At 39.1% G+C, this 27364-nt stretch overlaps 1 protein-coding gene across 1 annotated transcript in view; it reads right to left on the bottom strand.

The window, feature by feature from the left end:
* Window positions 1–27364, bottom strand: part of IPO5 (importin 5) — a 51372-nt gene that overhangs the window by 15050 nt on the left and 8958 nt on the right. Inside the window, exons 3-15 of the mRNA XM_054390765.1 lie at window positions 19038–19230; window positions 18467–18569; window positions 18223–18319; window positions 16856–16960; window positions 13885–14007; window positions 13673–13793; window positions 11121–11208; window positions 8105–8211; window positions 5548–5672; window positions 5372–5461; window positions 5111–5284; window positions 4682–4900; window positions 3437–3520 (exon numbers count right to left, since the gene is read on the bottom strand). Coding sequence (XP_054246740.1) covers window positions 3437–3520; window positions 4682–4900; window positions 5111–5284; window positions 5372–5461; window positions 5548–5672; window positions 8105–8211; window positions 11121–11208; window positions 13673–13793; window positions 13885–14007; window positions 16856–16960; window positions 18223–18319; window positions 18467–18569; window positions 19038–19230 — 1629 coding nt within the window. The remainder of the gene's footprint in view (window positions 1–3436; window positions 3521–4681; window positions 4901–5110; window positions 5285–5371; window positions 5462–5547; window positions 5673–8104; window positions 8212–11120; window positions 11209–13672; window positions 13794–13884; window positions 14008–16855; window positions 16961–18222; window positions 18320–18466; window positions 18570–19037; window positions 19231–27364) is intronic.

Here is a 27364-nt window from a genome sequence, read left to right as displayed (position 1 = left end):
ATTAAGAAGAATGTGTCCAGCAGATTGAGGGAGGTTCTCCTCCCCCTCTACTCTTGCCCCACCTGGAATACTGCATCCAGTTCTGTGCTCTCCAGTTCAAGAGGGACAGGGTCTCCTTGAGAGAGTCCAACAGAGGGCTACAAGGATGATTAAGGGACTGGAGCACGTGCCCTATGATGAAAGGCTGAAAGACCTGGGGCTTTTCAGTCTGGAGAGGAAAATACTAACAGGAAATCTAATGAAGTATATAAATATATGAGGGCTGGGTGTCAGGAAGGAAAGGACAGCCTCTTATTACTTCTGCCCTGTGACAGGACAAGGGACAATAGATGTTAACTACAGCACAGGAAGTTCCACCTCAACATGAGGAAGAACTTTATTGTAAGGTTCACAGAGCACTGGAACAGGCTCCCCAGAGTGGTTGTGGAGTCTCCTTCTCTGCAGACTTTCTAGACCTGTCTGGATGCGTTCCTGTGTGACCTACGCTAGATTCTATGGTCCTGCTCTGGCAGGGGGGTTGGACTTGGTGATCTCCTTGAGGTCACTTCCAACCCCTAACATACTGTGATCCTTTTAAGTGCATAAAACTTATTTCAAAGATAACTCAGAGCCTTCTCCAGACTGAATAGCTCCAACTCTGTCTCTCTTCATAGGAGAGGTGCTTCAGCCCTCTGATCATCCTCGTGGCCCTCCTCTGGACACGTTTCAGCACCTCCAGATCCTTCTTGTAATACCAGCTCCAGAAGTGGATGTAGTACTCCAGGTGGGGTCTCAATACAGCAGAATAGAGGGACAGAATCACCTCCCCCTCAACTTGCTGGCTATGCTTCTCTTGATGCAGCCCAGGATGTGGTTTGCTTTCTGGGCTGCAAGTGCACATTAGTGGCTCATGTTGAGCTTCTCATCCACCAGCATTCCCAAGTCCTTTTCTTCAGGGCTGCTCTGAAGCCAGTCACCGCCCAGACTATATTGATGCTTGGGATTGCCCCGACCCCGATGCAATACCCTGCATTTGGTTTTGTTGAATCTCATGAGGTTGGCTTGTGCCCACCTCTCCAGCCTGTCAAGGTCCCTCTGGATGCCATCCCTTCCCTCCAGCATGTCTGCCGCACCACACAGCTTGGTGTCATCAGCAAACTTGCTGAGGGTGCATTCAATGCCACTGTCCATGTCACCAAAAAAGATGTTGAACAAGACTGGTCCCAGGACTGAGCCCTGAGGGACTCCGCTTGTCACTGGCCTTCACCTGGACACGGAGCCACTGACAGCCACTCTTTGGGTGCAGCCATCAAGCCAGTTCTTTATCCACTGAATGGTCCATCCATCAAACCCAGACTTTACCAGTTTGAGATCAGGATGTCGTGTAGGACAGTGTCAAAGTCTTTGCTTAGGTCCAGGTAAATGACATCAGCTGCTTGCCTTCATCTGCTAATGTTGTGACCTTGTCATAGAAGGCCACCTGGTTTGTCAGGCAGGAATTGCCCTTGCTGAAGCTGTGCTGATTGTACCAAATCACCTCTTCATTGTTTTTGTCTCAGTAGTGCCTCCAGGAGGATCTGCTCCATGATCTTACCAGGCACAGAGATGAGACTGACTGGTCTACAGTTGCCTGGGTCATCCTTTTTTCCCTTTTGAAAATGGGAGTTATGTTTCCCCTTTTCCAGTCAGTGGGGACTTCCCCAGACTGCCATGACTTTTGGAATATAATAGAGAGTGGGTTAGCAACCTCATCTGCCAGTTCCCTCAGCACCCATGAGTGTATCTCAAAATAGCTATCCAGCTATCCACTCATTAGAAAAGCTGTCTAACAAGTCTTGCGGAACAATTTTTAAGGTAACAGCAAGGGAATGGAATGGAATGGAATAGAATAGAATCAAGAAGGTTGGAAGAGACCTCAAGGATCATCGAGTCCAACCTGTCACCCTACACCTCATGACTATCTAAACCATGGCACCAAGTGCCATGTCCAATCCCCTCTTGAACACCTCCAGGGATGGTGACTCCACCACCTCCCTGGGCAGCACATTCCAATGGCCAACCACTCTCTCTGTGAAGAACTTTCTCCTCACCTCCACCCTAAACCTCCCCTGGCGCAGCTTGAGACTGTGTCCTCTTGTTCTGCTGCTGGTTGCCTGGGAGAAGAGACCAAACCCCTCCTGGCTACAACCTCCCTTCAGGTAGTTGTAGACAGCAATGAGGTCTCCCCTGAGCCTTCTCTTCTCCAGGCTAAACAGTCCCAGCTCCCTCAGCCTCTCCTCATAGGGCTTGTGCTCAAGGCCTCTCACCAGCCTCGTTGCCCTTCTCTGGACATGCTCCAGCAATTCAACATCTTTCCTAAACTGAGGGGCCCAGAACTGGACACAGTACTCAAGGTGTGGCCTAACCAGTGCTGTGTACAGGGGTACAATGACCTCCCTGCTCCTGCTGGCCAAACTATGCCTGATGCAGGCCAGGATGCCATTGGCTCTCTTGGCCACCTGGGCACACTGCTGGCTCATGTTCAGGCGGCTGTCAACCAGTACCCCCAGGTCCCTTTCTGCCTGGCTGCTCTCCAGCCACTCTGACCCCAGCCTGTAGCTCTGCATGGGGTTGTTGTGGCCAAAGTGCAGCACCCGGCACTTGGATTTGTTGAATGCCATCATGTTGGACTCTGCCCATCTGTCCAGCCTGTCAAGGTCCCTCTGCAGAGCCCTTCTACCTTCTAACACCTGCTCCCAGCTTGGTGTCATCTGCAAATTTACTGATGATGGACTCAATCCCCTCATCCAGATCATCAATAAAGATATTGAACAGGATGGGGCCCAGCACTGATCCCTGGGGGACATCACTAGTGACAGGCTGCCAGCTGGCAGTGGCACCATTCACCACCACTCTCTGGGCTCTGCCCTCCAGCCAGTTCCTAACCCAGTGCAGAGTGCTGCTGTCCAAGCCACAAGCTGCCAGTTTGGCCAAGAGTTTGCTGTGGGGGACAGTGTCAAAGGCCTTGCTGAAGTCCAGGTAGACTACATCCACAGCCTTTCCCACGTCCACCAGGCGGGTCACCTGATCATAGGAGGAGATCAGGTTGGTGAGGCAGGACCTGCCCTTCCTAAATCCATGTTGGCTGGGCCTGATTCCTTGGCTATCCTTCAGGTATGCAGTGATTGCCCAAGCTCATACAATGCCAAAATAAGTAGTTACTAATAGACAAGGATTGATTACCCACACACTGAAATTTCTTCAGGTCCTGGAAGTCTTATTTCTTAAACACACTTCTGTGGAAGATTTTAAGGCCATCTCAGTGCAATCAGTCTCAATTCTTGTAAGACATGATGAACAATTTGTCTAAAGGCACCCTTGCTTGGAGTTGTTGGTGCTGTGCAAAACAGCACATGCACAAATAATGTTTCTTACACTAACTAATGAGCTATGAACTATAAAGACAGCTTTAACATACCTGTGGATCATCATCTTCTAGATCACTGAAGTCTGTTTGTGTCTTCAATAACAGCTGCATTACATCTGATGCATCCTGCATAAACTATATATAGAGAACAACAAGTTTTTCAAGTCAAATTAAAAAGGTACTTGGCAGAGACTTAAATGCTCACTTAAATTGATTGGAGCTAAGTCCAACACCAAATCAAGACAAGCTAAAGCTGGAAATAGACTGAAACTGGAGTTAAACTAAAACCAAGTTCTTTTTCTAAACTGATGACCAAGTCATTCTTGTCTGTTTGTTGTCATCCTTGAAAATCAGAGGACTGTTTAAATAAAACACTACATAAATAACACTACTCACAAAAAAACCCTGACAATTCTGACTCCCCCTGATATCCTCCTTAACTTTCTTATGGAACTGGGATAAAAGCTGACATCGTAAGTACTTACTTCATGAGCCAGAAACATTTTAGGCCACATCAGATGCCCCAGTGATGTTTACACCTACCCTCTTTTCACTCCCCATGTTCCCAATATATCTGTTTAAAATTCAGCTGCATGAATGGTAAGTTTACTGGTAGTCCTTTTAATCTAAAGATGAGGGCTGGTAATTTTCTGAGAAGCTATTAGTATTTTTACTTTGAAGTGTGATTTTCTATTTTCTTCAGTTGATAAAGATCTGTAAACCACACTGTAAACTTTCTATCAGAATATCACTTAGACTCTTGCATAGTCCTTCACAGTTGTTTCAAGGTACGTTTTAACCAACTTATCAAAAAAAACCCCTTACAAAACAAACAAGTACTGCAAGTTCTACTGTTACAAGCACATTTTTTAGGGATCTGTGTACAAAAACTACGCTAAGTTCCCTTTGACCTTCATACGTTTTACCTGCCATTCTAACACTGCCTAAATAAGATATTCCAGTATTTCTCTTAGAGAAAAAACAAAACCCCAAAACAACAAAACCCAACCAACCATAGCCTCAAAAAAACCCAAACAAAATAATAAAGTGCTTGCTTTTAACACTGTTCAGCATGACAAGAGTAACAAGTTGTAATATTTTTGTAAGATTCTGTCATGAATTTATGAATCTAAACAGCAAGGTAGTCACCTCGGAAAATGAAGAAGGAAAGACGATCATAGAAGTCAGCAACATAGCTATATGTTTAAAATAGGAATATATGAATTCAATGGTAACACTGCATAAAACAAAGGCATTAAAAGTATGGTTAGACCATTAGATAAGATCTAAACTTACCTTCTCTTTACCCACAGCAAGACCAATTAGGCTGATGCACTCAATAGTCTTTCCTCGTAAAAGTCTTAATTCCTTCTGAACGGCATTCTCCACAATGTGTTTTAAAGAGGGCATAAATAAATCATAGTAGGGAACAAATTTCTCCTCTGCTGTATCTGCAACTGATGCAATTGAAGTCACAACTTGCTCCAAAACTAGTTTAGTGCCTTTCTGTATCAACTTGGAAAGAGGAATAATAAAGTGTCATATTTCTAAAGTGCATATTTTACTCGAAAGCATGCCAAATGTAAAAATGTGTTTTCATATGTATCTTAACTCATCATTTTAGACCAACATCAGTAGATATGTATACTGGCTTAGTTCAGAGGTCTTAGTTCAGCTATTCTGCATACATGACAAGGTTAACCTCCATGAATCAATATATTGTACCTCCTGTAACTTTAGCACCATAGTGGAATGAAGACGCTTCACCAGAGTATCCAAATACGGAATAAGCAGTGACTTGGGACAATCTTCAGTGAAGTTTATGAGTGCTGCAGCCGCATGGGCCTGAACACGCTGATTGCCTTGATCCTCCATGGTTTGCAGAAGAGCTGCTATCACCTGAAAAAGAAAAGTATTTTCAGATGGACACATTTCTGAAGGAGACAGTTTTACAACTGCTTCTTTTTTTACTGTTCTACTACTTGCCTTCTCATGAAATTTCTTTTGAAAACCAGGTGCAAAGTCAGTTGCCATTTGTCCAATAGCATTACAAGCAGCGTATCTTACTCTTGGATGCTGAAAAAGTATTTTCCTCAAACAGTTTAGTTGACATGAAGATAGAAATGAAAACATTTTGAAATAATTAATAGAATTATACTCACAGGATCCTGAAGGAATAGCAAAACAAAATTAACTATCTCATTTAAAATTCCCTCCATCTGTTGGTGGCAACCTTCTCCAATGGCTGACAGAGCCATCAAGCCAGCGTACCTGTATTTCCAGTCAGCTACAGAAGAGCAAAAATGAAAATAAGTACACTATTCATTTTGGAAACTAAAAAGCACAACAAAGACAAATCACCTTTCTTGGGAGGGGGACACAAGGAAGAGTGAAGAACAGGAAAGGGAACAGAAGTTGATTCATCTGCATGATGAACAAAAATTTGAGTATCTAATCCAGGCCAAATGCAGACCTAGAACAAAGTTCTTAACTCCTGATACAAGTATGTACTAACACTTGGGAAGTGCATTTTAATTAAGCTAATCAGGAAAACAGTATTTATTTTTTCTTCTCTTTTGTGTTTTTGTTTGCGGTGGGCTTTCTTGTCTGTTTTGTTGGGAGTTTTTTTGTTTGTTTCTTGTTGTTTAGGATTTTGGTTTTTGCCCTTTTTTGTTTGTTAGTTTTTGTTGTTGTTGGGATTTTGTTTTTTGTCTTTTTTGGTTTTGTTGTTGTTTGGGGATTTTTTGTTCATTTTTTTATAATATTATCAGAACAGCCTATACAGCTTCTTTATGTCAGGAAGGGGAAAAGATCTAGTGAATCAATGACACCTAAATTTGAAAGAAATTAATAATCAGTACTAAACTTTCCAGTAGCTTCCCCAAGATTAAGAACACTAACATTCCATTTAGGGATGTAAGATTTTCCCCATCTCTAAGTCCTATTAGCCTATTCTCAAAAGCTAGTGGCTATTGTTGAAATGGATGTTTCACAATCCTCTCCTTTTTCTAACTAGGGAAACATGAGATGTTTATTTAAATATAATCTTACTCTGAATTAGAAACCACAGGGATTACTGAAGAGAAAACCAGAAGAACAAACAGGTTTATCAAACCACTTGTAGAAAAATCACATAATCACAGTTTCTTTCCCCAAATAGTGCAAGATTTCATTGTTGCTGGTAATGTATTAAACTCCTGGAATGAAAACCAGCACGGTTCAGAACACTGAAATCCTGACACTCATGCTTTTGTTTGATCAGAATGAGATGAAATATCATCTTGACAGAAGGTACAGTGAAGAGGCAGTTTATTTAGTACTATTTAAGTTCATTGGATGTTCCTAGTTAGTCCTGGACATCTTGTTACTCTCACTGTATTACTATTAGCATGCACTCCAGACTTGAAATTCATGATACTGCAAAATGGAGCACTACCATGTTTGGACCATCTTGCTACCCAATTCAAACCCCTAAGTTTTTAAAGTACTATTGCAACAAACATTTGTGAAAAAAAGTAGGGGGAGAATAGAAGGGAAAGTCTGACTCCTGAGATTAAAACATCATCAGCAATCTCAATTTCTTCATCCTTCCTCCCAACTGCCTACTAGTGAGTGCCTACAAATCAAACAGGACCTATTGCATTTCCCTTTCCCAACCACTAGTGGTTATGGAAAGCTCTGACCCAGCAAAAACCAAACATCAGGCATCAATTGCATAGCTTCTCAGGAGTCAGGCCTTAACAGCCATTAGACTCCACACCTTCCTGTGGGTACTACAAAACTAGGCACTTGCTAGCCTTGAAGTGATTAACACTGGAAGAGTCAGGTTAATCCATGTCCTTAATGGAACTTACTTTACAAAAAAGCTGAATTCCAAACAGACTTTATAAGCATTCACATTCTACAGGTGGTATCACGAACAGTCCTATGTCCCATATGCAATACAGCAACAGCCTTTACCAGACTGGGTTTTAAATCACAAAGGTAGGAAAAGTACCCAGAACTTCTGCATTATCTTCTACTTCAAAAGTCAAGTGCATGCAATGAATATAAACATTTTTTTGAATGATTACCCGAGCAAGTGTTAAAAGGGGGAAAAGAAGCATACAAAGCATCTGATAAGAACGTATGGAACCACCTAAAGAAACAAATATTAAACCAGCATACCAAAAGGTAGCAAACCTATTGTGGATTTCTATATTTCAGTCCATCAATTAACGGGAAAAAGCCCAAATACATCAACAAACAGCAAAACAAGTAAGTTTTCCTCTATGGACTACAATGCATTAAAATCCCCCTTAATTGTAGCACTTCTAAAGAAGTTAAAAAAAAAAATCACTAAGCTACAGAATAACAAGTGGCAGTTTAGGCACACTTAATGTACTGTGAGGCATTGTATAGGGAGTTAGAAAGAGTATTCCTAAGTTAAAAGAAAAGCCTTCCTTTATTTAATTCACAGACTGTGAGTGTAATAGAAAAAAAAAGGTACTGTTTTGCTTTTGTCATCTCTCTTCAGCTGTCTTTCTTCCAGAAAAATGTTTTAAGTTTAATAAATCAGTTTAAGAAAACATATAAACTTCCAAGTTCATAACATTTACAGTCTTGGCTGCTGAAATCAAAAGTGCAAGCATATGAAAATGTATTAAGTAGCTGAATATGAAGATTTAAGAGGTATCCAAGTTACAGAATTGTAAAAACCAAGAAATTGCAGTTACTTACGATTCTGAAGCATTTGCATAATATGTTCTTTAATCATAGGTAAAACAAGCTTCCCTCCAAGGCCACATGCCATCCTGTCCAGTGCACTCTCACCAGCAACCGCATTGCTAAATGTCAGTTACAGAAACATGAGTGATTTAATAGCTACAATAAAACAGAGTCCCACAGGGCACAGAAGTGCCCCTTCCTGCAGTTCAAGTCTTCAAACTTTTGCCATCTAAAAACGTGTGAGCCTCCATAAGTGAACAAACCATATACACCAATCACAAAATAATTACCTATCCTCTACCTCAACATTTTTTATCTGTAGTCCACTGATTAGGTCTAATACCAAAGAAACTTGAGTCTTACTAACACTGACGGTATAGACTGAATGTCATAAATACACATGCCTAGAAAGCTGAAACAATTTGCAATGAATTAAGAAATAATACTAGCCATCGTTGTTTTCTCATGAGAATACAAACCAGTTCAGACTTGCTATGAATCAGGTGAACCACCAGAATTCAATCTTTGGCACACAAGAGGCCTTTCTTGCATGGCTGCAGTACCAGTAATCTAGTAGCATGTTCTCTTGCCAATCACTCTGGCAGAAAACATCCATTCCAGGTAAGGAATTAGTGACTCTCACCGAGTTCCAGAACTGAGACTAGCCAAACATCATGTGTGTAAAGTCATTTTTTCTGCCCAATAAAATTATTCCCTACAAAAAAGCAAGACATTTTCCAGGACATATATGACTACTGTTACACTCTGGGTATGGTTAGCACTGTAATAGCTCAAGGTTATTACAGTGTATCCTAGATGTCCCTGCTGATAGAAAAGAAAGGGATGAAGCTCCCTCATTTTTTTCGGAGTATCAGTCAGCTGGGTCAGGAACAGAGGTTTTCAAATTATTATGCCTGAATGTAAGTCTCATTCTGAATCATGAGCAGTCTAGAAACTCACACAATGCAAGTTGTGTTTGCGCAAAGACATTGACAGCACTGTATTTGTTCTTTGGATTGGTCACATTGAAATAGACATCACCATGAAAGACAAGAAAGCATGACCATACAGGTTAGGTTGGAGCAAACTCACTGAAGTTAATGGCAGCTTTAGTTTGAAATTACATCCTTTCAGCTCTTTCCTCCCACCAAACATTCAGTTTGAGGAAATAAAAGTCTATCTTAGAAAAATATGACCACACACCTCCCTGTAGTGTTTGCAAGGCTTTTGCCAGGAAGAGAGGAAGTTGGGTTAATCTTTTCTTCCTTTAGAATTTAGCTGCTCTATGAAACCAGGGTAACAAAAAATGTAAATGCTACTTGTGTAGGCTGACTCACATCCCCCTTAGTCAGATCTGAACACACCCTAATGAGGCTACAGCCTGATGATCATTAGCCTGTATCTTGAGTGCACAAAAATTCTAGTCTTCTTATGATGCTACAAAGACTCAAGCATCAGAAGTGGTTAGCTTGCATGCACATAAGCTAATCAACAGCTCTTCACAAAGGTGAGCCTTGTGGTGGGAAACACATGGTAACATGAGCAAACCTGCCAAAAGAAAAAACTAGCACCACCAGAGCCTAGCAGCTGTACACTATTTGGATATGTTCAAGCTCTCTCCTCTTATTTCAAGGACCAAAGGAGCTACACTTCTTCAGACTAAGGTTGTTGAGCATAATTTGTTTTCTTATCTTTGCTCAGTCTACTTGTAATTTGTAACAAAAGAAGGAAAAAATCTTCACTCTAAAATGCACAAGGAGCTAAAGTACTTTGTTTAGAAGAACAAAGTTATTCCACTGACAAGAGAAATTGGCATGCCTCAAGTGGATGATTCAGAGTACTTACTAAACTGCCTAAAGCAGGCTATATCTCAATAAACTTCCACACCCTGAAAGGCTTGATGAGGATTTAACTTTAGCATTCTGTTCCCCCTTGAAATTTAGCTCAACGAAAAGATTCAAAAACTTGACAAACCTCAATACAATGAACTCACAGTTCTACCTGTAGGGCAAAATTTCAAAGTTGAGGAAATGAAACAGGTTAAAAGGGTCTGCCATGGTTTACCATTTGAGAAGGGGAAGGACAGCTTCCATAATCAAGAGGAACAACAACAAAAAGAAGTATTCAAGACAAGCAAAGATTAAACAGGTTCTTCCATAAATTCTTATGCATTGGTTTTGCAATTATCTTTACATTCCTGACACCTAGTAGAAGTTGCAATCCAGTTCAGTAGTAAATCAGCTTCTACTGCCTATCTTCCTATGGAGATCTGGAAATGTTCTTTGGCAAGTAGTTCCAAAATACTAATTAGAGACTTGAAGGAAATGCCAGGTGTGGTGAAAAGAGCATCTGGACTAGTAAATGAACATGAGTCTTTACAGAAGTGTACCAGGAATGATCAAATCAGAAATTTAGACTTACTAAAGGCATCCAGTGTTTCTCACCCATGACATAACATGATAAGGTACTCAGATAAGTCATAATAACAAGGGATTAAAAATAATAGCAAAATCACAATGATTTTGAGCTAGATGAAATCCATCAAAGTATTCCACTATACTTTCTGATGTCCTTTCAAAGCCTGGCAGCTGTTTTCTTTAACAACACCTTTTCAATGGCATAGATACAGAAGAGATGGGTTGTAGATGATTAAACAGGTCAGTACCCTTCAGCTTTTGCTCAAGTTAACTTCAAGATAAGCTGCCAATTTAAAGGGTTAGGAAGCATTGACTTCTGAGCAACATGACAGAAGAAACCACAGTTTGAAAAATTAAAACAGTGCAAAACAGCAGACAAGAGGATACGCAACTTGTGTAAGTCAATTACAGCAATACTAACTTATTGAACAGTACCTAAATAACCTACATAAACTGTCTGAGAACAGTTGCATATACTGCTCATGACCAATGGGACAAAATTAGGAGCTACTTGAGTACAGTTAACACACTACAGTCATTTGCATCCTGCACTTAATCTGCCTTTCATTACTGTCTTGATAATACATTAAAAGAACTATTTTTGTAATTACCTGTCAAAATCGTCATCTTCAAGCTCATCTGCATTTGCCCAATCTTCATCATCTTCTAGGTCAACCATCATTGCCAGCATCTGAGGAACTGAAAAATTTTAAACTCGGATTGATTTCTTAAAATAACTCTCAAATAACAAGCATGAATTTAAACTTATTTCATTTAATAAAAAAATCACTGAAGAAAAATAACTCTTCTTCCAGTAGAAGACAAGTCTTGTCAAACTGTATCAGTCAGTAACTCAGAATACACTTTCAGAAAAATATTTTAAGAAATTTGAATTGAGAGTACAAAGAGTTGAGTGTCTTTCTTACCAAGACTCAAGTGTAATGCAAGATTTTTTTTTTTAAACATGAAGATTGCAAAAAGTAAATTCCTTAATAAAGTCTAAGTTTCTTGAAAGAATTAAAAATAGTACTACATGCTTTAAGAGTTTAGATATACTTCCTTCATTTTACTGAAACTCTGAAATCATCCCTTGAACATTTACTGATTAAAGGGAGTATATACATTAGGGAAGAATAATACTCAACCCTTGGCTTTTCTACCACAATCATATATAGTTTGCTAAACTATATGCACAGTGATCACTTAGCATAAAGCTTTACTTTTTCAGATTTTTCTCCACTTAATGTAAATTTGTTTTGTAGCATGAAAATATCTTGCACATAATATTCCACAAGTTTTCTGCTTCTTTGTAAATATGCTTTTCTCAGTATGAAGTCTTTATAAAGACTATTACCTTTACTGTAACATTCGAGTACTATGCAAGAATCAACACCTATTCTTAAGCTGTTCTTAAGAAGAAGCAGCAGTGATTTGTCTGCCATAAGAGTGTAATGTTCCTGTGCAGTTTAGAAGCTCAAGGTATGAAAAGTACACCTTGCACTTTCAAAGCAAAGTAAAGGAATCTTCAGTATTCTTTGCTTCTCATTACAGTAACTGCTCAGAGTAATCAATTGAATTCAAGATAATTTATTCAAAGAAGTGTCACTTGGTCCTGGAAAGTAAGGTTGCTCAATGAAAAATGTCTGAACCCAAATGGAATTCTTGAGCAAATAACTGGTACACAGGACACAGACTTACTCCTAAAAAGCAGTATCACATCCAGGAAAACCATGATACATTTGATGACAGTTTGGCCTAAGACCCAGTTCAGGTTGTGAAGATCAAGTGATCCAATGTTTTAGTTAAATAAAAATAGAAAGCCTTTTTTAACTAGGGCACAAAACCAAGACTAAACCCAATCTTTTTTGGCTACCTTTTTACCATTCTCTAAACATAATTGTTCTACTTGGTCTGAAAAATAAATGTTTTTCACCTTAGTGATACATTAATATTAAAAAGCAATTTTACAATGGACTGCAAACCACAACAGTGCCTCATCTTAATACAAATATTTAATTCCCAATCACCAACTAGCAACCCAACATAAGAAAGATATGAGGCACTTTTCCACTATGCTGCCTGACTAGATAAGCTTGAAATTATTTCGGAGACAGCAATCGTCAAGTGTTAATGTTCCCAACAAGCTACAGCATAGAATGAAAACACAGCATTCTGAACATTACAAATCTCAAGATACAGTCTAAAAGAATCTGATTTTAAAAAACTATTCTACAAATAAAGAAAACTTTTAGTCAATAGTTTAAACACTTGAGCCAAGTAGATCCAGTTTACAACATTTCCAGAAGTTTTATGATTCTTTTAGTTGACATCCATATACACAACCTTAGGCAGCCTGAGCACAAGTGAAAAAAGTTGCCTTTAAACAAACTCGTTTTATACAAGTTTTAGAAAACAAGCAAGAACCTAAAAAAATACAAGTGGGACGGAAGAAAAAGAACCCTTCCACAAAGCAGGCTACACTGCTGTGTCAGTGCCCTCATCTAGTCACAAAAAGTAGTAGGCAGAAAATAGAAGGCTGAGAAATGCCAGTGTGTACAGCATGCCGATGGGGGTCTCCAGAAGACGGTTATTTATAATCTCTCAAATAATAATGCATGATAACAACATGTCTCTCCAAAGAGTTTACAATCGGCATGTTAAACAGAATAATTAGACTATCTCCAAGCATTTATATAAGCATCTGATTTTCAATTCACAGCTTTAACTGAACTCAACACTAAAGTTCAACATGCATGCTGAATTCCTTCAGTCTTTAGCTCAGCACCACAGAGTATCTGGCCTACACACCAAACTTCAAACATAAGACTTCAGAATTACATTCATCAATTTTTTGTTACTTTTTTTTTTTTTTTACAGTACAAATTTTCAAAGCCAGCAGAAAAGCATGAAAGTAGTATTTTCCTTGGAAACACTTAATGAAGACTCTACTGCATTTTTATTCAAATTTGTAGTGGGTACAGAAGCACAGATTAATTTATGGAGACTCATAATAAGAAGGGGTTTTCTGCTTAAAACTCAATTCAGTGTCACCTAAAGACAGCAGCATTAGTAAACTGAGTTAGACATGGTTTTGCCACTGACCATCTGCAAAATTCAGGTTAAGCTGCAAAGAAAGAGGTTTCAAAGAAAACAAAATACTTACTGGCTTGTGCAACAATGTTTGTATTCCTCCTCAGCATAGCAGCAGCAGTTTCTGATAAGGTCACAATTACCTCAAGTGCCAACTGACGCTGCATATTACTGAGACTGGTATCTGCACATAACTACAATCAAGAAGGTCAGAGCAAATAATTAGAACAGAAGTTTTAGGGTGGAAGGAGTGATTTAAAAACAAACAAACATTCCTAGCTTTACCTTCAGACTTAGTTGCAATGTAGATTCTAAATGTGCTCGTAAATACTTTGGGGCAGAATCTGCGATTTCTACAAGAGATTTCAAGACTGAATCATCATTTTCATAGCAGGACTCATTTACAACCTATAAAGAGATAAGATGAAGGCAAGATAAATAGAGATGCCAATATGAATAGAACCATTGTTACAGAAGAAATTTGATTAACTGAATTGTCTCTTGTTTAGCATTAGTAGCTAGTTGAAGCCTTAAGCCACAAGAACTGACCCGAGTAAACATTTTGATAAAACTAATGCTGCGAACAAAGAATCCAGCAGATTCAGGTAGAATTAAGAAGATAAGGACCAAGGAGACAATTCCAAGGAGTTAAGAAGGACCAAGGAGACAATTTCAAGTAACTTCAGAAGGCAGCCAGCCCAGCAACAGTGAAAACCAGTTAAGAAATCACTTGAGATGATAGGTGGGAAGAATATAATTGAGAGGTGTGAATTAGGATAGAACTCACTCTCCTGAGGCACCCAGCTAAACCTACAACCTGAGAACTAATGGAAGACCAGTTGGAGGCCTTCCCTTGGACTTTGCATTTTCAGCAGGATCCTAGGGTGGGACTCTGCTAGGGTAGTTTGTGTGCATGAATTCAAACAGAGAACATGCAGGGTCCAAAACTGCAAGTTATGGTTCACTATGTTAAATATCGTTAATTTTGACCATTATTAGTTTAAATCTAACAAAGTAGTGGGAACGAATTAAGGTCACACATCATACTATGTTTTGACAAGCACTGTTTCAAAATCCATTTTAAATAAAGAAAACCATCTCAAAGTAAATCTGCCCAAAAGAAGGAAAATAAGCCTAACTCCTTTCTTCCCACTACACGAGAACAGCTTTGAATAGCTGAAGTTTACAAACACGAGGAATCTCAGGATTAAATATTTTTTTTTTCCAGACAGCTCTGAAGAACCACCAAATTAGAGTAGATCTTTCAGCCTTTAGTCAGAGGACGCAAGAAACAGGGCAGGGTGGGAATAAAAAATATCAAGCTTTTGCAAGTATCTTTCCTAATCCATAGCTACATTCTGAAAAGTAAACACATTGAGTTTGAAAGGAATTTTCATTAACATTTTTTCAAGTCAATAGTTAGCTGGTTTTTAACATTAGGTCTAGAATCCAACACTTCTATAATGCCTAAAGAGCCCACACTTTCAACATAGAAGCAGCATCTTCTAGTATCAGAAATATTCTGGAAAAAAGAACCAAAACCAAAACACATACAAACCAAAAAAGAACCACCTTGGTTAAGGCCTTTTAGACTAACAGCTACAACTTGTCCTCTGATTCTGGCAAAGCATAATGTAGCATTTACTGGAAGTTTCTGGAAAACTCTTTTACACCTATTGTAACTTTGATAGTCTTTTAAAGCAAAACTAGGTTTCTGAAGAAAGAATTTCCAAGTGGACAATGAGCCCTAAAAGGCAGAGGCACTTTTCTATAGAATCTAACCACAGAACTAACACTAACCACAGAAGACAGCTGAAGTTCCCAGCTGCTTTTACCTCCACTGTAAGATAAATCCCTTGAATACAAGCTTCAGCTTTTAATTCTGAAAGTTCAGCTTCTGGCATAACTGTTAGAAATATTGCACTGAAAGGACTGAATTGTCAGTCTTATATTTGGCTTATTTAACATACTAGTACCTCAGCAAAATAAACTTCAACAGCAACAAAGAAGTCTCCAAAGGTCACTCATGACTATTCTAACACATCCCATTTCCCATTTATAAACTCAGATCTTCATATCTGTCTTGTGTTACCACAGCCTGCAAATCTAGTCCTTCTCTTAATAAGCACTTCACAAAGAGATTTTGTAGCATAGTTCTGTGCTCTATGTTTTCAAAATAAAGCTTATGAATGCAAGCCAAGTGCAGACGTTTTTACAGTCTAAAATAGTTGCACTGAATATCAAGGTGCGCTACTAGTCTGAAGTCTAAAACCAGCATACTAAACTGGCAAACATTAAGACTAATGGCATGCCCACCTCAAATCCTGCCTCACTCCCACGCATACAGCACTCAGTAGCCAAGGTTCTCTCAGTCCGAATATTTGAACAATGTAATTGTTATTGCCAAAGTCAGACAGGACTAACCAGCAATAGTGGCCTCAATATCAAAATACTTATCTTGTACACACTAGAGACCATTTTTAACTTCAGTTGATTCTAATAAATTTCTCACAGTCTCCAATTAAGATCAAGCAGAATTCCATTGCTTGCAGAAGCCAGTAAAAACTAGTTGGTTTTTTTCAGCTTGCCACAAAGAACACTCAGACAAGGTTTAGCTTACACTGTCAACAGGAACCTGCTGTACTGACTATAGCAAGAAGTTGTCAGTCTTTAACCTAAATTTAGCCTAACTTAAAAAAAAAGAAATCACCAGAAGTTCACTATTACTGCTGTCACAGGTACTTTATTATTTCCACTGTTTCTTGATAGAGGAAGAAAACTGTACTGTGAAATTGTCACCTAACTAAAATAATTGCTGTCTCTCGTTCGGTTTACAAGAGGTTTCCTCTCCCAAAATAAACAATCTTATATTAGAATTCCAAGTTTTTTTCAGATTGATCCATCCTAAGAGAGATCTAATCCAGCCTCAGAAATTATATGAAGCTTAAAAAGGTATTTTGTTCACAAGTTCCTAATTTATCAAACAATAAAGATCATCTGTCCAGATAATTGTTCTTACTCTGCATGTCTTTGTTCAGAATAATTCTATACTTTAAAGAAATAAAAGGTACCTTGTGTTCACAAAACTCCTTATCAGTTTTTACTGTATCTTACTGGTAACTGATGTCAGGCTAACCAAGATACAGTTAATCCAGGTCTGAGCAAAACATGCTACACAAATTTGCAGAACAGTAATTTACATCCAGTTACAGTCAATACAGACAGTAACAGCACACTTATTTCTGTGGTTTCTTACCTGCAATATTCCAGGTAGCAAGTCTGAAAAATGTTTAAGAAGAGGAAGATTGTGCTCATTAGCAAGGACAAATGCAGCTGCTGCTCTAGCAGACAGAGTTTTGATCTAGAAGACAGGCAGGATTGGAGAAAGAAATGTGAAGAACTGATAATGAGACATGTCTTTGTTTTCTTTTAAAAATACTACATTTTGTACTCCCACTTCCCTTTTACATTTTCCTGGTAGATGTAGTAATTTATTTTTAACATGAGATTTTACATCTTACTTCAAATTAAGGTAAAGCAATAATGAAGACAAGAGAATCACAGAATTGTCTAGACTGGAAAAGACCTGTAAGATCATCGAATCCAGTCAGATCTTCAGCATCTAAGTCCTCCACAATACAAAAAATGCTTATCACATTACAAGATGACAAGTATTCCCTATCGTTTGGTTTTGGGTTTCTGTTTGTTTTGGTAGTTTAGGTTGTAGGTTTAGTTTGAAAAAATATTCTTTTCAACTTCTATCCCAGTTTCAGATGTGTATGCAAGCATCAAAGTCATGTTTTTCAAGAAGTGATCCAAGTGTTTAAAACTTGATTCTTTAACGGCATGACTTGTACTTTAGAAAAACTTTACCCAGTTGTCTTTCAAAGGGAAGAAAAAGTAATCCATGAAGGAGCAGCAAACTGAACTCATATCACAGCAGCATTTCCTGTCATTGCCCATCATTTTCAGCAAGAGGAAAACTTTCCAGGTACAACTCTCTGCACAAATCAATAATCTGAAGCCTTCCAGACAAGCGAGGCTTGAAAACATGCCCTTACAGCAAAGCAGAGCTTTGATACATCCTGATACACTATGTATCTACACTGTTAAATGCAAAGGCCAAAAAGAGACCCTTCTCAATGCTGGTTTAAACAGACCTAGCTCTGCTTTGGGCCACCCACACAGAATCATAGTATAATAGTTTAGGTTGGAAGGGATGTTTAAAGGCCATCTAATCCATATTCCCTGCAGCCATCAGGCCAACTGCAACTTGAGCAGATGGATCAGAGCTTCAAACAACTTCATGTGGAATGGTTCCAGGGATGGGATATCTATCCCTTCTCCAGGCTACCTTGGCCAGCATTTCACAATTAGGTTTCTCCAAGCACAAAAACTAGGGAAGAGTCTGAGCCTAAGCAGTGCAAATGAGAGCCAGCTAGTCAGCTTTAGGACCGTGAAGTTTGCCCCTTTGTTTTGAAGCAGGCATAGTCAAAACTCCAGCTGTACAGTTTCATGTATTGAACTTCTCTGGTTAAAATGTATGGTTTGTTTAAGCTTTATGTTTGAGATGAATAAGTTTCTATACTCAGGACATTAAAAAATAAAACCCAAAGATCTTACTGATGGATGTTCTTGATCTTGCATACATTGAACAAGCATTCTTTTAATGACCTCCAAATAGTGTTGCTGCTGATTCCCAAAAATCCCAGGAAAATTCCTAAGGATAAGAAAAGACTAAAACATTAATTAAAACTGACAGAATAAATGCATGATTACTTGTTAATTCAGTTGTGATTGTTTTTCCTATATTTTACAGATGTGGTTTATCTAACCTGCAAAAATGTAACAAAGTCTGAAAGCTTACCAGAAGATATGTAGAGCAGCCTCACGCAGTCCCACATTCTGAGAGCTGACAGAGTCAAATAAGAATTTCAGAACCTCTGGCCACTGGTTGTTGCCATCTTCATCTAGATTAAATACAACAAAGTTTCAGAATAAGCAAATGTAAGAGTGGTTAGATCTCACTTGTGCAGGTGCACTACTAAAATCAGCTTCAAAAAAAAAACTGATCTGAAGATGTTTCCAAGTCCATGTTAAATCTAAAGGCATTCAGGAAAAGCTGAGGCTCTCTATTTACTGGTATAAAACAGCACTTCAAAAAGAAACTGATGCATATGTTCAGCATAACATTTATGAGAAATTAAACAAAACTGGATTTCTAAGTCATAATACAATCTCACCTAAACTCAATCAGATAAAAATAACTGCTTTTTAAATTGCTTAAGTATAATGTAAACAAATATGGCTTATTTTAAACCATGAAAGTAGTACATAATATGCAAACACCTGCATAAGACTAGAGAATAAGAGATGAAAACACAACTACTATCAAGATATACAAACACTTTACCAGAATATCAGCTTATATAAAGTACCTATTAAGTTCCTGGCCAACTCAGCAACAATGTCACAGATTTTTTTCCTCATACTGGATTGTGTTTCCAACTGAATAATCAATAGCAATCCACTTTTGATGGAGGTCTGATCATCAACTGAGAGAGCTGGATAAATTTCTTCAAACGCCGAAGACAAAAGACGCCTTAGAAGGACTGCTGCCATTTGTCTTGCCTGTTGAGGAAGAAAGTATGTTAGTGTTTTGATATGATAATCACACTTTTATGAGGACAAAGTCAACTGACATCATTCTTATGAACAATCAGTTTTCACTGTGTAAACTTATTTGGTGAATGGAATAGCTCTCAAGCATCAGATGACCATTACGAGAGGAAGTAAAAACATAGCTAGGAAACATCAGTTTACAATCATGTTTCTGATAATTACAGCTCTTCAAAAGAAATAAATTCACTAAGGCATTCAGTTTTTTTCTAGCGCTGAACCTTGGGCATACTATGTGCTAAGTTATGAACTTGGCTGTATTTCTGAAAGATGTTTAAAGCACATTTTCTTTCTCTTTTAAATCATTTGCTGAAAATTATAATCCAGATGGTTTGGTTTTTTTTTCAGATTAACAAGTGACAATGGACAACTTTCACAAATAACCTGCTTCACTTTCTCAAACAACCAAATCTCATGCTAAACATTCAGGAAACTTAGATTTCGGCAGATAAAATCCTACTCTGAACAACAACAAAAATCCAGACATTTCACTTTTTGCACACCTACGATGAAATGTTTTTCTTCAAACTTGAATATCACATATTGCAATCTTCTATGCTTCCTGCTTGTGTACAGCAATTCTACAACAGTATCACTTACAAGAACTAGAAGCAAAACACATAGCTAAGCAATTCAACATTTATAGATCAACATATGCAGTGAAGACAAAAAGACAGATAAAGCACTCTGAATAACTTAATAAATAGGATGTTCACTATCCAGTGTTTCGAGAAGGACAAAAAGTAATTAAAAACCACCACCACAAATTTCTAAAGATTAACACATATAACAAAAGCTTGCACATTAAATCTTCACCAAACAAAAAAAACCCAATGCAACAGGCACTCCGTTTCCCCGCACCCCCCTAGATATTCTTACTTAACCTGTACTTGAATGAATGCCAGCTTCATTTATAACAGCCTTTGGAATTAAAAAAAACCTGTTAGTTCTGCTGATCATTGACTAAGTCAAATTTCCAAAATCTTTCTCAACTATATTGATACAGCATAATCTATAGATGAGAAACAAAATGATGCAAAGTCTCAACTTCAAACATACCCTGTAAAAATCAGGTATTGCTAGAATATCACCCAAGAAATTATTATGTTCTGTAGAGGCTCTCTTTTTCCAAACTACTCAGCTCCCTTCTAAACAGCTAAAGAGTTCTACATCAAGTGTCTTTATATTAGCAGAAGAGAGCGACTAGAATTGGACTTTAATCTAGATCATTCCTTATCTCCTCTTCAACAGCTCCACTGTGGATCAAAGCCACCACCTATGTAGGTTTAGGGGTGTAGCTCCCATAATGAGCCAAGGTTCTCTAGTGATAGGAAGGAGAAAGACTTTCTCCACTGCCTCTGGGAATCCCCAAAACTTTAAATGGTGCCACATCTTTCTTTCTGTCATCCCTAGAAGTATCCATACTGAGAAAGATTAAACTTCTCATTAGTTTGGTGAATTTGCATAGGAGAATCCTTGCCTGGAGAGCAAGCTTGCTGTGACTAAATAAGGCACAAACTGATGCACTGCCTTCCCTCAGGGCATCATCTTTCTATGCATATTCTGACAACGACTGAACCCACATTATAAGTAATAATAGGTGGCCAGATCGGAAATAGATAGTTTTTATAGAGCACAAAGTCTCAAAGAAGGATTTCCACCTCTGAAGAGCTTAATTTAAAATATTAGAAGGCTGAAAAACACAGACGGATTGCTAAGTAAAAATGCAAGTATCAAGGCATTAAGAAAGATACAAGATCAGCACAGCATGGATTAGCTCCCAGTTGTTGTTAATATCTTAAGAAAAAAACCTAATCCCATATTCCCTAGATCAAATTCAAATGTTTGAAGGAGTTACAAAGTAGCAACTGACTTCTAATAATAAATGACATATTTTCCTTAGAAGATAATTCACCTATATATGAAAAATAACCACTGTCAATTTAATTATGACGATAAACATGGCTGGATTAATGGTAGCTCTGGGGCTATTTCTTCTACTTTAAGAAAGCAAGCATACTTTTTCACACACAAAGATTCTTTTATACTTAAGCATACTTAGCCAAACAAGCATTTTAAAATCCTGAAACTTAGTAGCCATAGCTTTTAATGAGAAGAACAACAATACAAAGTGCACATCCTCAAAGAATTTGCATCTACCAAAGAAACATTAAAAAAAGCAGAATTCTCTCCTAGCATTGGATGTTTCTGCACATCTAAATTACTCAGGTGCTCACACACAACTGGAACGTCTAAGATATTAATATAAAATAGTAAAATTTCAATATACCACTTCTTTTTAATAGAGTTCATGGTGCTTTTAAATTGTTCTAGAATTTTTCAGATGATGGAACCAAGGCACACAAAGAAAACCAACCTCAGCGGGTCAGCAGAAGAATTATCAACAGAGATGGCATGCTCTCCATTGGCATTTAAAGTGCCCAGGTAATCCTACATATTTTTAAAGAAAAATACAGATCATCTTGTGTAGCACAGTCATAGTGATTTCCACTTTTGTTTTACTGTTCACAGAATCACAGAACGGTAGGGTTTGGAAAGGACATTTGGAGATCATCTAGTCCAAACCTCCCACCAAAGCAGGTTTGCCTAAAGCAGGTTGCCCAGGACTGCATGCAGGCAGGCTGTGAGTATCTCCATTGAAGGAGACTCTACCACTTCCCTGAACAGCCTGTTCCCGTGTCCTGTCAACCTCAAAGTAGTTTTTCCTTACATTCCGATGGAACTTCCCATGTTCCAATTTATGCTTATTGCCCCATATCCTGTTGCTGGACACCACCAGAAAGAGCTTGTCTACATCTTCTTGACATCCATACTGTGGATATTTCCAAGTATTGGTAAGACCCTTTTAAGTGCTTAAGGAAGGAAAACACACATGGATGGAAGCAATCAAATTTAGGACACAGTCCAAAGACAGACTTGCACAAACTCAGGGATCCAGTCCCATGTGGAATTCAAAGCACAGTACCTAAGGTCCACATACAATTCAAAGGCAGAATTGTGGCGCATCAAAAGTCCATGAGCTGCCTTCCTTTCCCTCCAAATGCTGAATAGGAAGCTGCCCACAGCAGTAGTTTTCAGACTAAGAAATGCAACTCATTCATGTAACAACAATATGGAAAGAGGGAACGGAAATGTCAGAGCCCTTTAAGAGAGGTGTTCAATACAGTAGAAACAGTTTGACACATTATTTGTTACTGTATTTCACAGAGGTCAAAATTAGTCAGCTGTGAATTAGAACACAATTGAAAACTACCAATGTTAAATAAAGTACTCTCGGATTTGTCATCTTCTTGGTTAAAATGCAGAACTTCTGTTCCTCTCTAAGATTCGGATGGTAAATCAAAACTGTAAAGGAATGGCCTTTAACTCCTGAGAGACATGCTGAGACTAAAAATCAAGCTGTTTACATATATCACCTTTCTGTTCAACCCTTTAAAACGCAGTTCCATAGCAAGTAAAGTTCTAACTTCATAACAGTGAGACTATACACTCAGGAAGTTGGAGATCTGGGTTGAAGTTCCTTCTCAGCCTGAGATGAACAAACCTGCATATTACCTGCACAGAAGTGTTTTAAGTACTAACTCAGATGCTTCCTTCCACTTCTGTGAAAAGGGTTATTCTGCTGTCAGGAAAGTATAAATGAGAATAGAAAGGAAAGGTGGTTATTGCCACACTTTGGGCATTTGGTTAGGAGAAAAACTGTTGTTGTTTTTTTTAAGAATTATTTCCAGTCTATCTTAATCTTTTTTTTTCCATGTCAAATGCAAGAGGTTCTGGGTGCAGGATATGAACGCCTGTTTTTCCATTTAAATGAACTACTAGGCTGCAGAGTCAGGATTTCCCAAGCTGTCCACATAGTCATATGAATCTTGTCTTCTATGCAACATTGCAGCCCAGCTCCTGCAAACAGGATGGATTACTTGCTTCAGCCTAGTTGTCCTAGGATGGGGTAGAACAATACAGAGTCTTCAGGATTAAGAGGAATTTGAACTCAGCTTTTCCATAGCCTGGCCAAGGGATCTTTAAATTTCCAGGCTTCTTCCAGCAGCCTGTGTTTGGTGGTGTTGGTATATTTAATGCACTCTGAGGATATACCCTGTCCAAAGCCCTGTCCACTGGTGACATATGCATTATTCTGCTCAACATTTGGATCTACATAGAACATATACAGAGAGAAAACGCCTCGGTGTTGATACCAGTGCTATACTAAACATGTACAAAATGCTTCCCTGCATGTCTATATGCAATGTCCACACCAAATACAGAGGCAACTTCATTTAGGCTCCAATTAGACTACTATGTATTTGGATTTACAGGCAAGAGAAGTTGTTTGCAGGTTTTATTAATAAGGATTTTCTGAGTCTACCACCTATGTCTACTTAAGTTATGAGCTAACATTTTAAACTCTTCTTCAATTTATCCACTGGTGGAGTTAAATGCCAAGTTACTCTACAAATGTTAACTTCTGATGTCTTTGGTAAGACTAACGTGCAGAGGTGAAAACTTTCCTTGCACATGATTAAGTTCGAAAGTCAAGTCATTGGTGAGATTCTGAACAAGTTTTAGATTGGACTATTTCCTTAGCTGAGGCAAAGGGAATAAAATCAGTAAATACATGGAGCAAGTATTTATTTACAGAAGCATGACTTTGTTAACTGTGGTTTTCAATCCTATACCTTTAATTTCTTCTCATAGAGTTTGAGCAGAAAAGTGAAAGAATGTAAATAAATCACTCCTGGGTATAAGAAAGCAAAATAATGATTATTCTAAACACTTCCATTGGAGAAATAGAAACGTTTAAGAGTCAGTACTCAAAACAAAGTACAGGCAGTCTCAGTCTGTCTGTTCCGCGTTTCTCTTCTGCAGATAACATACTGGCGTACTGACCTTGAAAACCTAAGTTTAACAGCCTCTCTGCTTCTTGGCTTTCTTCCTTCTGCCAGGAGGGTCTAGGGAAAGTAGGGGAGAAGAAGCAGGGCCCTTCTGGGGCCAGGGGGCTTTGTTATGTGTTTCTGTTAATTGTACATATTTGTAAGTGTTGTGAATAGTGTATATTTGTACATATTCGTTGCATTTCATTGTAGATTGTAGTTCTGCCTGTAAATACAGCTTCATTTGCTTCCAAACTGAATTAGCCTGGTTATGGTTAATGTGGGAGGGGGATTTCAACCCACCACACCACAACAATTAATATTTTGGCACCCAAAGTGAGGCAATTGTTTGTATGATTTATTTCTGCTCAGATTAGGAAGCAAAATGAAGCTGCTTTAGATCCTGTGGCATGTTATATATTCTGTTCTGACTGTGGTGATTTATAAATGGGCTGTTTCTGCTATGACAGATAAAAGTGCAAGATATGTGGCATATCAACTATTTCTTTGAAGTAAAGACAAGTTATAGAAAGTTGTTGAGTATTGTTTTGGGTTTATTGGAGTAGGGAGTTACGGTAATTTGACTGCAAATCTGCCAGCAGAAGCATATGAATTTGCTATTCCTATTGCAGAAGGTTATGTGAACAAATGGAACCCTAAAATGATTTATATGCTATGCTTGAATTTGGTGTTTGCGGTAATAATTATATGCCTGCTGACAGCACTGTGTTGAGAGAGACATGGAGTTAGTTATTCTAGCAGCCTACGCAGACGCAAAAGAAAACACAGAAGAGCTCGGACAGATCCAGAAATAGGTTCAGATTCAGACTAGAGCATACAGGAGCTAACAATCAAATGCAGACAGGTGAAAGCTTACGAGAAAGCGGCTCTGAATGCCGATAACGGCAGTTTTGGCTGAGCCAGTAGCTGCAGGAACTCTGCCAGGACCTGAGATGGCTACCATGGCAGCTGCCATGAACGCGGCACAGTCTCTTCCTCCCTCTGCTGCCAAAATGGAAGCAGCAGTGGCTACAGGGTCTCAAAGAGTACCTGCTGTCTCTGCACAGAATCTCTTTGTTCCTACTGACTCTGCTGTAAATTTGAAAGCTAAACTAGTGAATTTAGTTGCTACTCTGACCAAAAAGTGCAAGGGAGCCACAGGAGGGGGTGCAGAGGCTACAGGATGAAGTGCAGAAGGAGGTCAGGATCCTTCTGTTCACGGACCCTCTGTTAAGAAAGATGCTTCTGATGAGGAAGAGAAAGTTATCCTTAAAAGTCTGGCAGACTTCATGAGACCAACCATGGATGGTGGAGAGCTAGTACAGGATATGAACTCTGGTAAATTAGGAACTGCTGGAAGGGCCTCTGAACTCCAGGAAATTGCATGGAGGCTTGCAGCACGAGCATGGGGACAGCAAGTTCAGGAAGATGATGAGGATGATATACAGTCAGCTAATGCACCCAGACAGGAAATTAGGCATGTAAGGAAAGATTACATCAGAGGAGACACTGAGCCAATCCTGACTTGGCTAAGAAGGTGCTTCAATTCAGGGGCTCCAGCCTTGGCAGTAGGTGACAAGTTCGCCTCCCAACTTGGGATGCTCTCAAAAGATACAGGCATTTACAGGCATCTAAGCAGGTGCCTTGGTAAAGTTTCTCTGTGGGCATGCCTCCTACTGGCAGTCCTTATGAGTTACCCCAGCAGAGATGAATTTACCATGGAACCCTAAGCCTTGGAACATGACAGATGAGGTAATCAAGCGTCTGAGAGAGTTTGCTGTGAGAGAAGTCACGTATGGAGATCATAAGACATTGAACGTTGATGAAACTCCTGTGGGAACAGGCCTTGCCAAAAAGCTCATTAAGCTTGCTCCTCCTAATTATGCTACCATTCTGGCAAGCAGAATTGTGGCAAGAAATTATGGTGGAGTGCCTCCTACTGTTGGCCATTTCACTGACCAAATGAGGCAATTGGAGGATAGTCTCACACGTGTTTCTTTGGTTTCAACCACTGAAACTCTGTCTGGAGAGATAAAGAATTGCATGGAAGAGCTAAAGGAGAAACTTAAAACCTCCATATCCAACTTGATGAAGGGGGATGATTCTGATTCCCCTTCCTCCAGATGGATACAAGTTTCAACTGTTAGAAACAGACATCCTCCAAGAAGGCCATTTCTAACTAGGTCACAAACCAGAACAGACAACAGAGGCAATCACATGGGAATATCTGGATAACTCCACGTGATCAGCTTGGTGAAAATATGAACAGGTGGGATGGCCAGCGAACATCTGATCTCTTCAGGAGGTTACAGGAGCTGCAGAGGGGCAGATCCCGAGGTAACAATACCAGGAGGGTAGCTGTCGCTTCCTCAGTTTCCCAGGACAACTCTAATAGTTCCAACAGTGATTCTAACTCTGGCACTGGACGTTGTGCCAGCTGTACATGTGGATGTAATCCCCACAATTAGGGCTGCCCTGCCTTCTGCCAGGGGTGGTAAGGGGTAATGGAGATAACAGAATCTATTGGGATGTGTACATTCAATGGCCTGGCACTTCAAAATTTCAGAAGTACAGAGCCTTGGTTGACACAGGAGCTCAGTGCACGATAATACCATCAAATTATCAAGGGGCAGAACCTATAACTATTTTGGGAGTCACTGGTAGATCTCAAGAGTTGTCTAAGATAGAGGTCGATATAAGTTTAACTGGGAAACAGTGGGAGAAACATACTATTGTAACAGGACCTAATGCACCTTGTATTTTGGGAATTGATTTTCTGAGACAAAGGCATTTCAAAGACCCTAGGGGTTACAAATGGGCTTTTGGAATAACAGCTGTAGAAATCGATGGAGGAAAATTGAAGTTGTCTATTAGACCTGAGCTTTCAGATGAATCTGCAGTTGTGGGACAACATGAGATAGAGGATGTGAAGTTGCTGGTTGCTTCCCAAATTGTGCATCACAGAGTACAGAACCAACTGTGACTCTTTGGTGCCCATTCAAAACTTGATTCATCAGTTGGGAAGTCAGAAGGTCATTTTAGCAAAACTCATTCACCTTTCAACAGTCCAATCTGGCCTGTGAGAAAGCAGAATGGAGAGTGGCGTCTGACAGTTGATTTCCATGCCTTGAATGAGGTAACTCCACCCATGAGTGCAGCTGTACCAGACATGATGGAACTCCAATATGAGCTGG

This window comes from Indicator indicator, chromosome 1, assembly GCF_027791375.1.
Source record: "Indicator indicator isolate 239-I01 chromosome 1, UM_Iind_1.1, whole genome shotgun sequence".
Lineage (NCBI taxonomy): Eukaryota > Metazoa > Chordata > Aves > Piciformes > Indicatoridae > Indicator > Indicator indicator.
The sequence above is the reverse complement of the archived record's forward strand: the minus strand, read 5'-3'. Positions and strand labels throughout refer to the sequence as shown.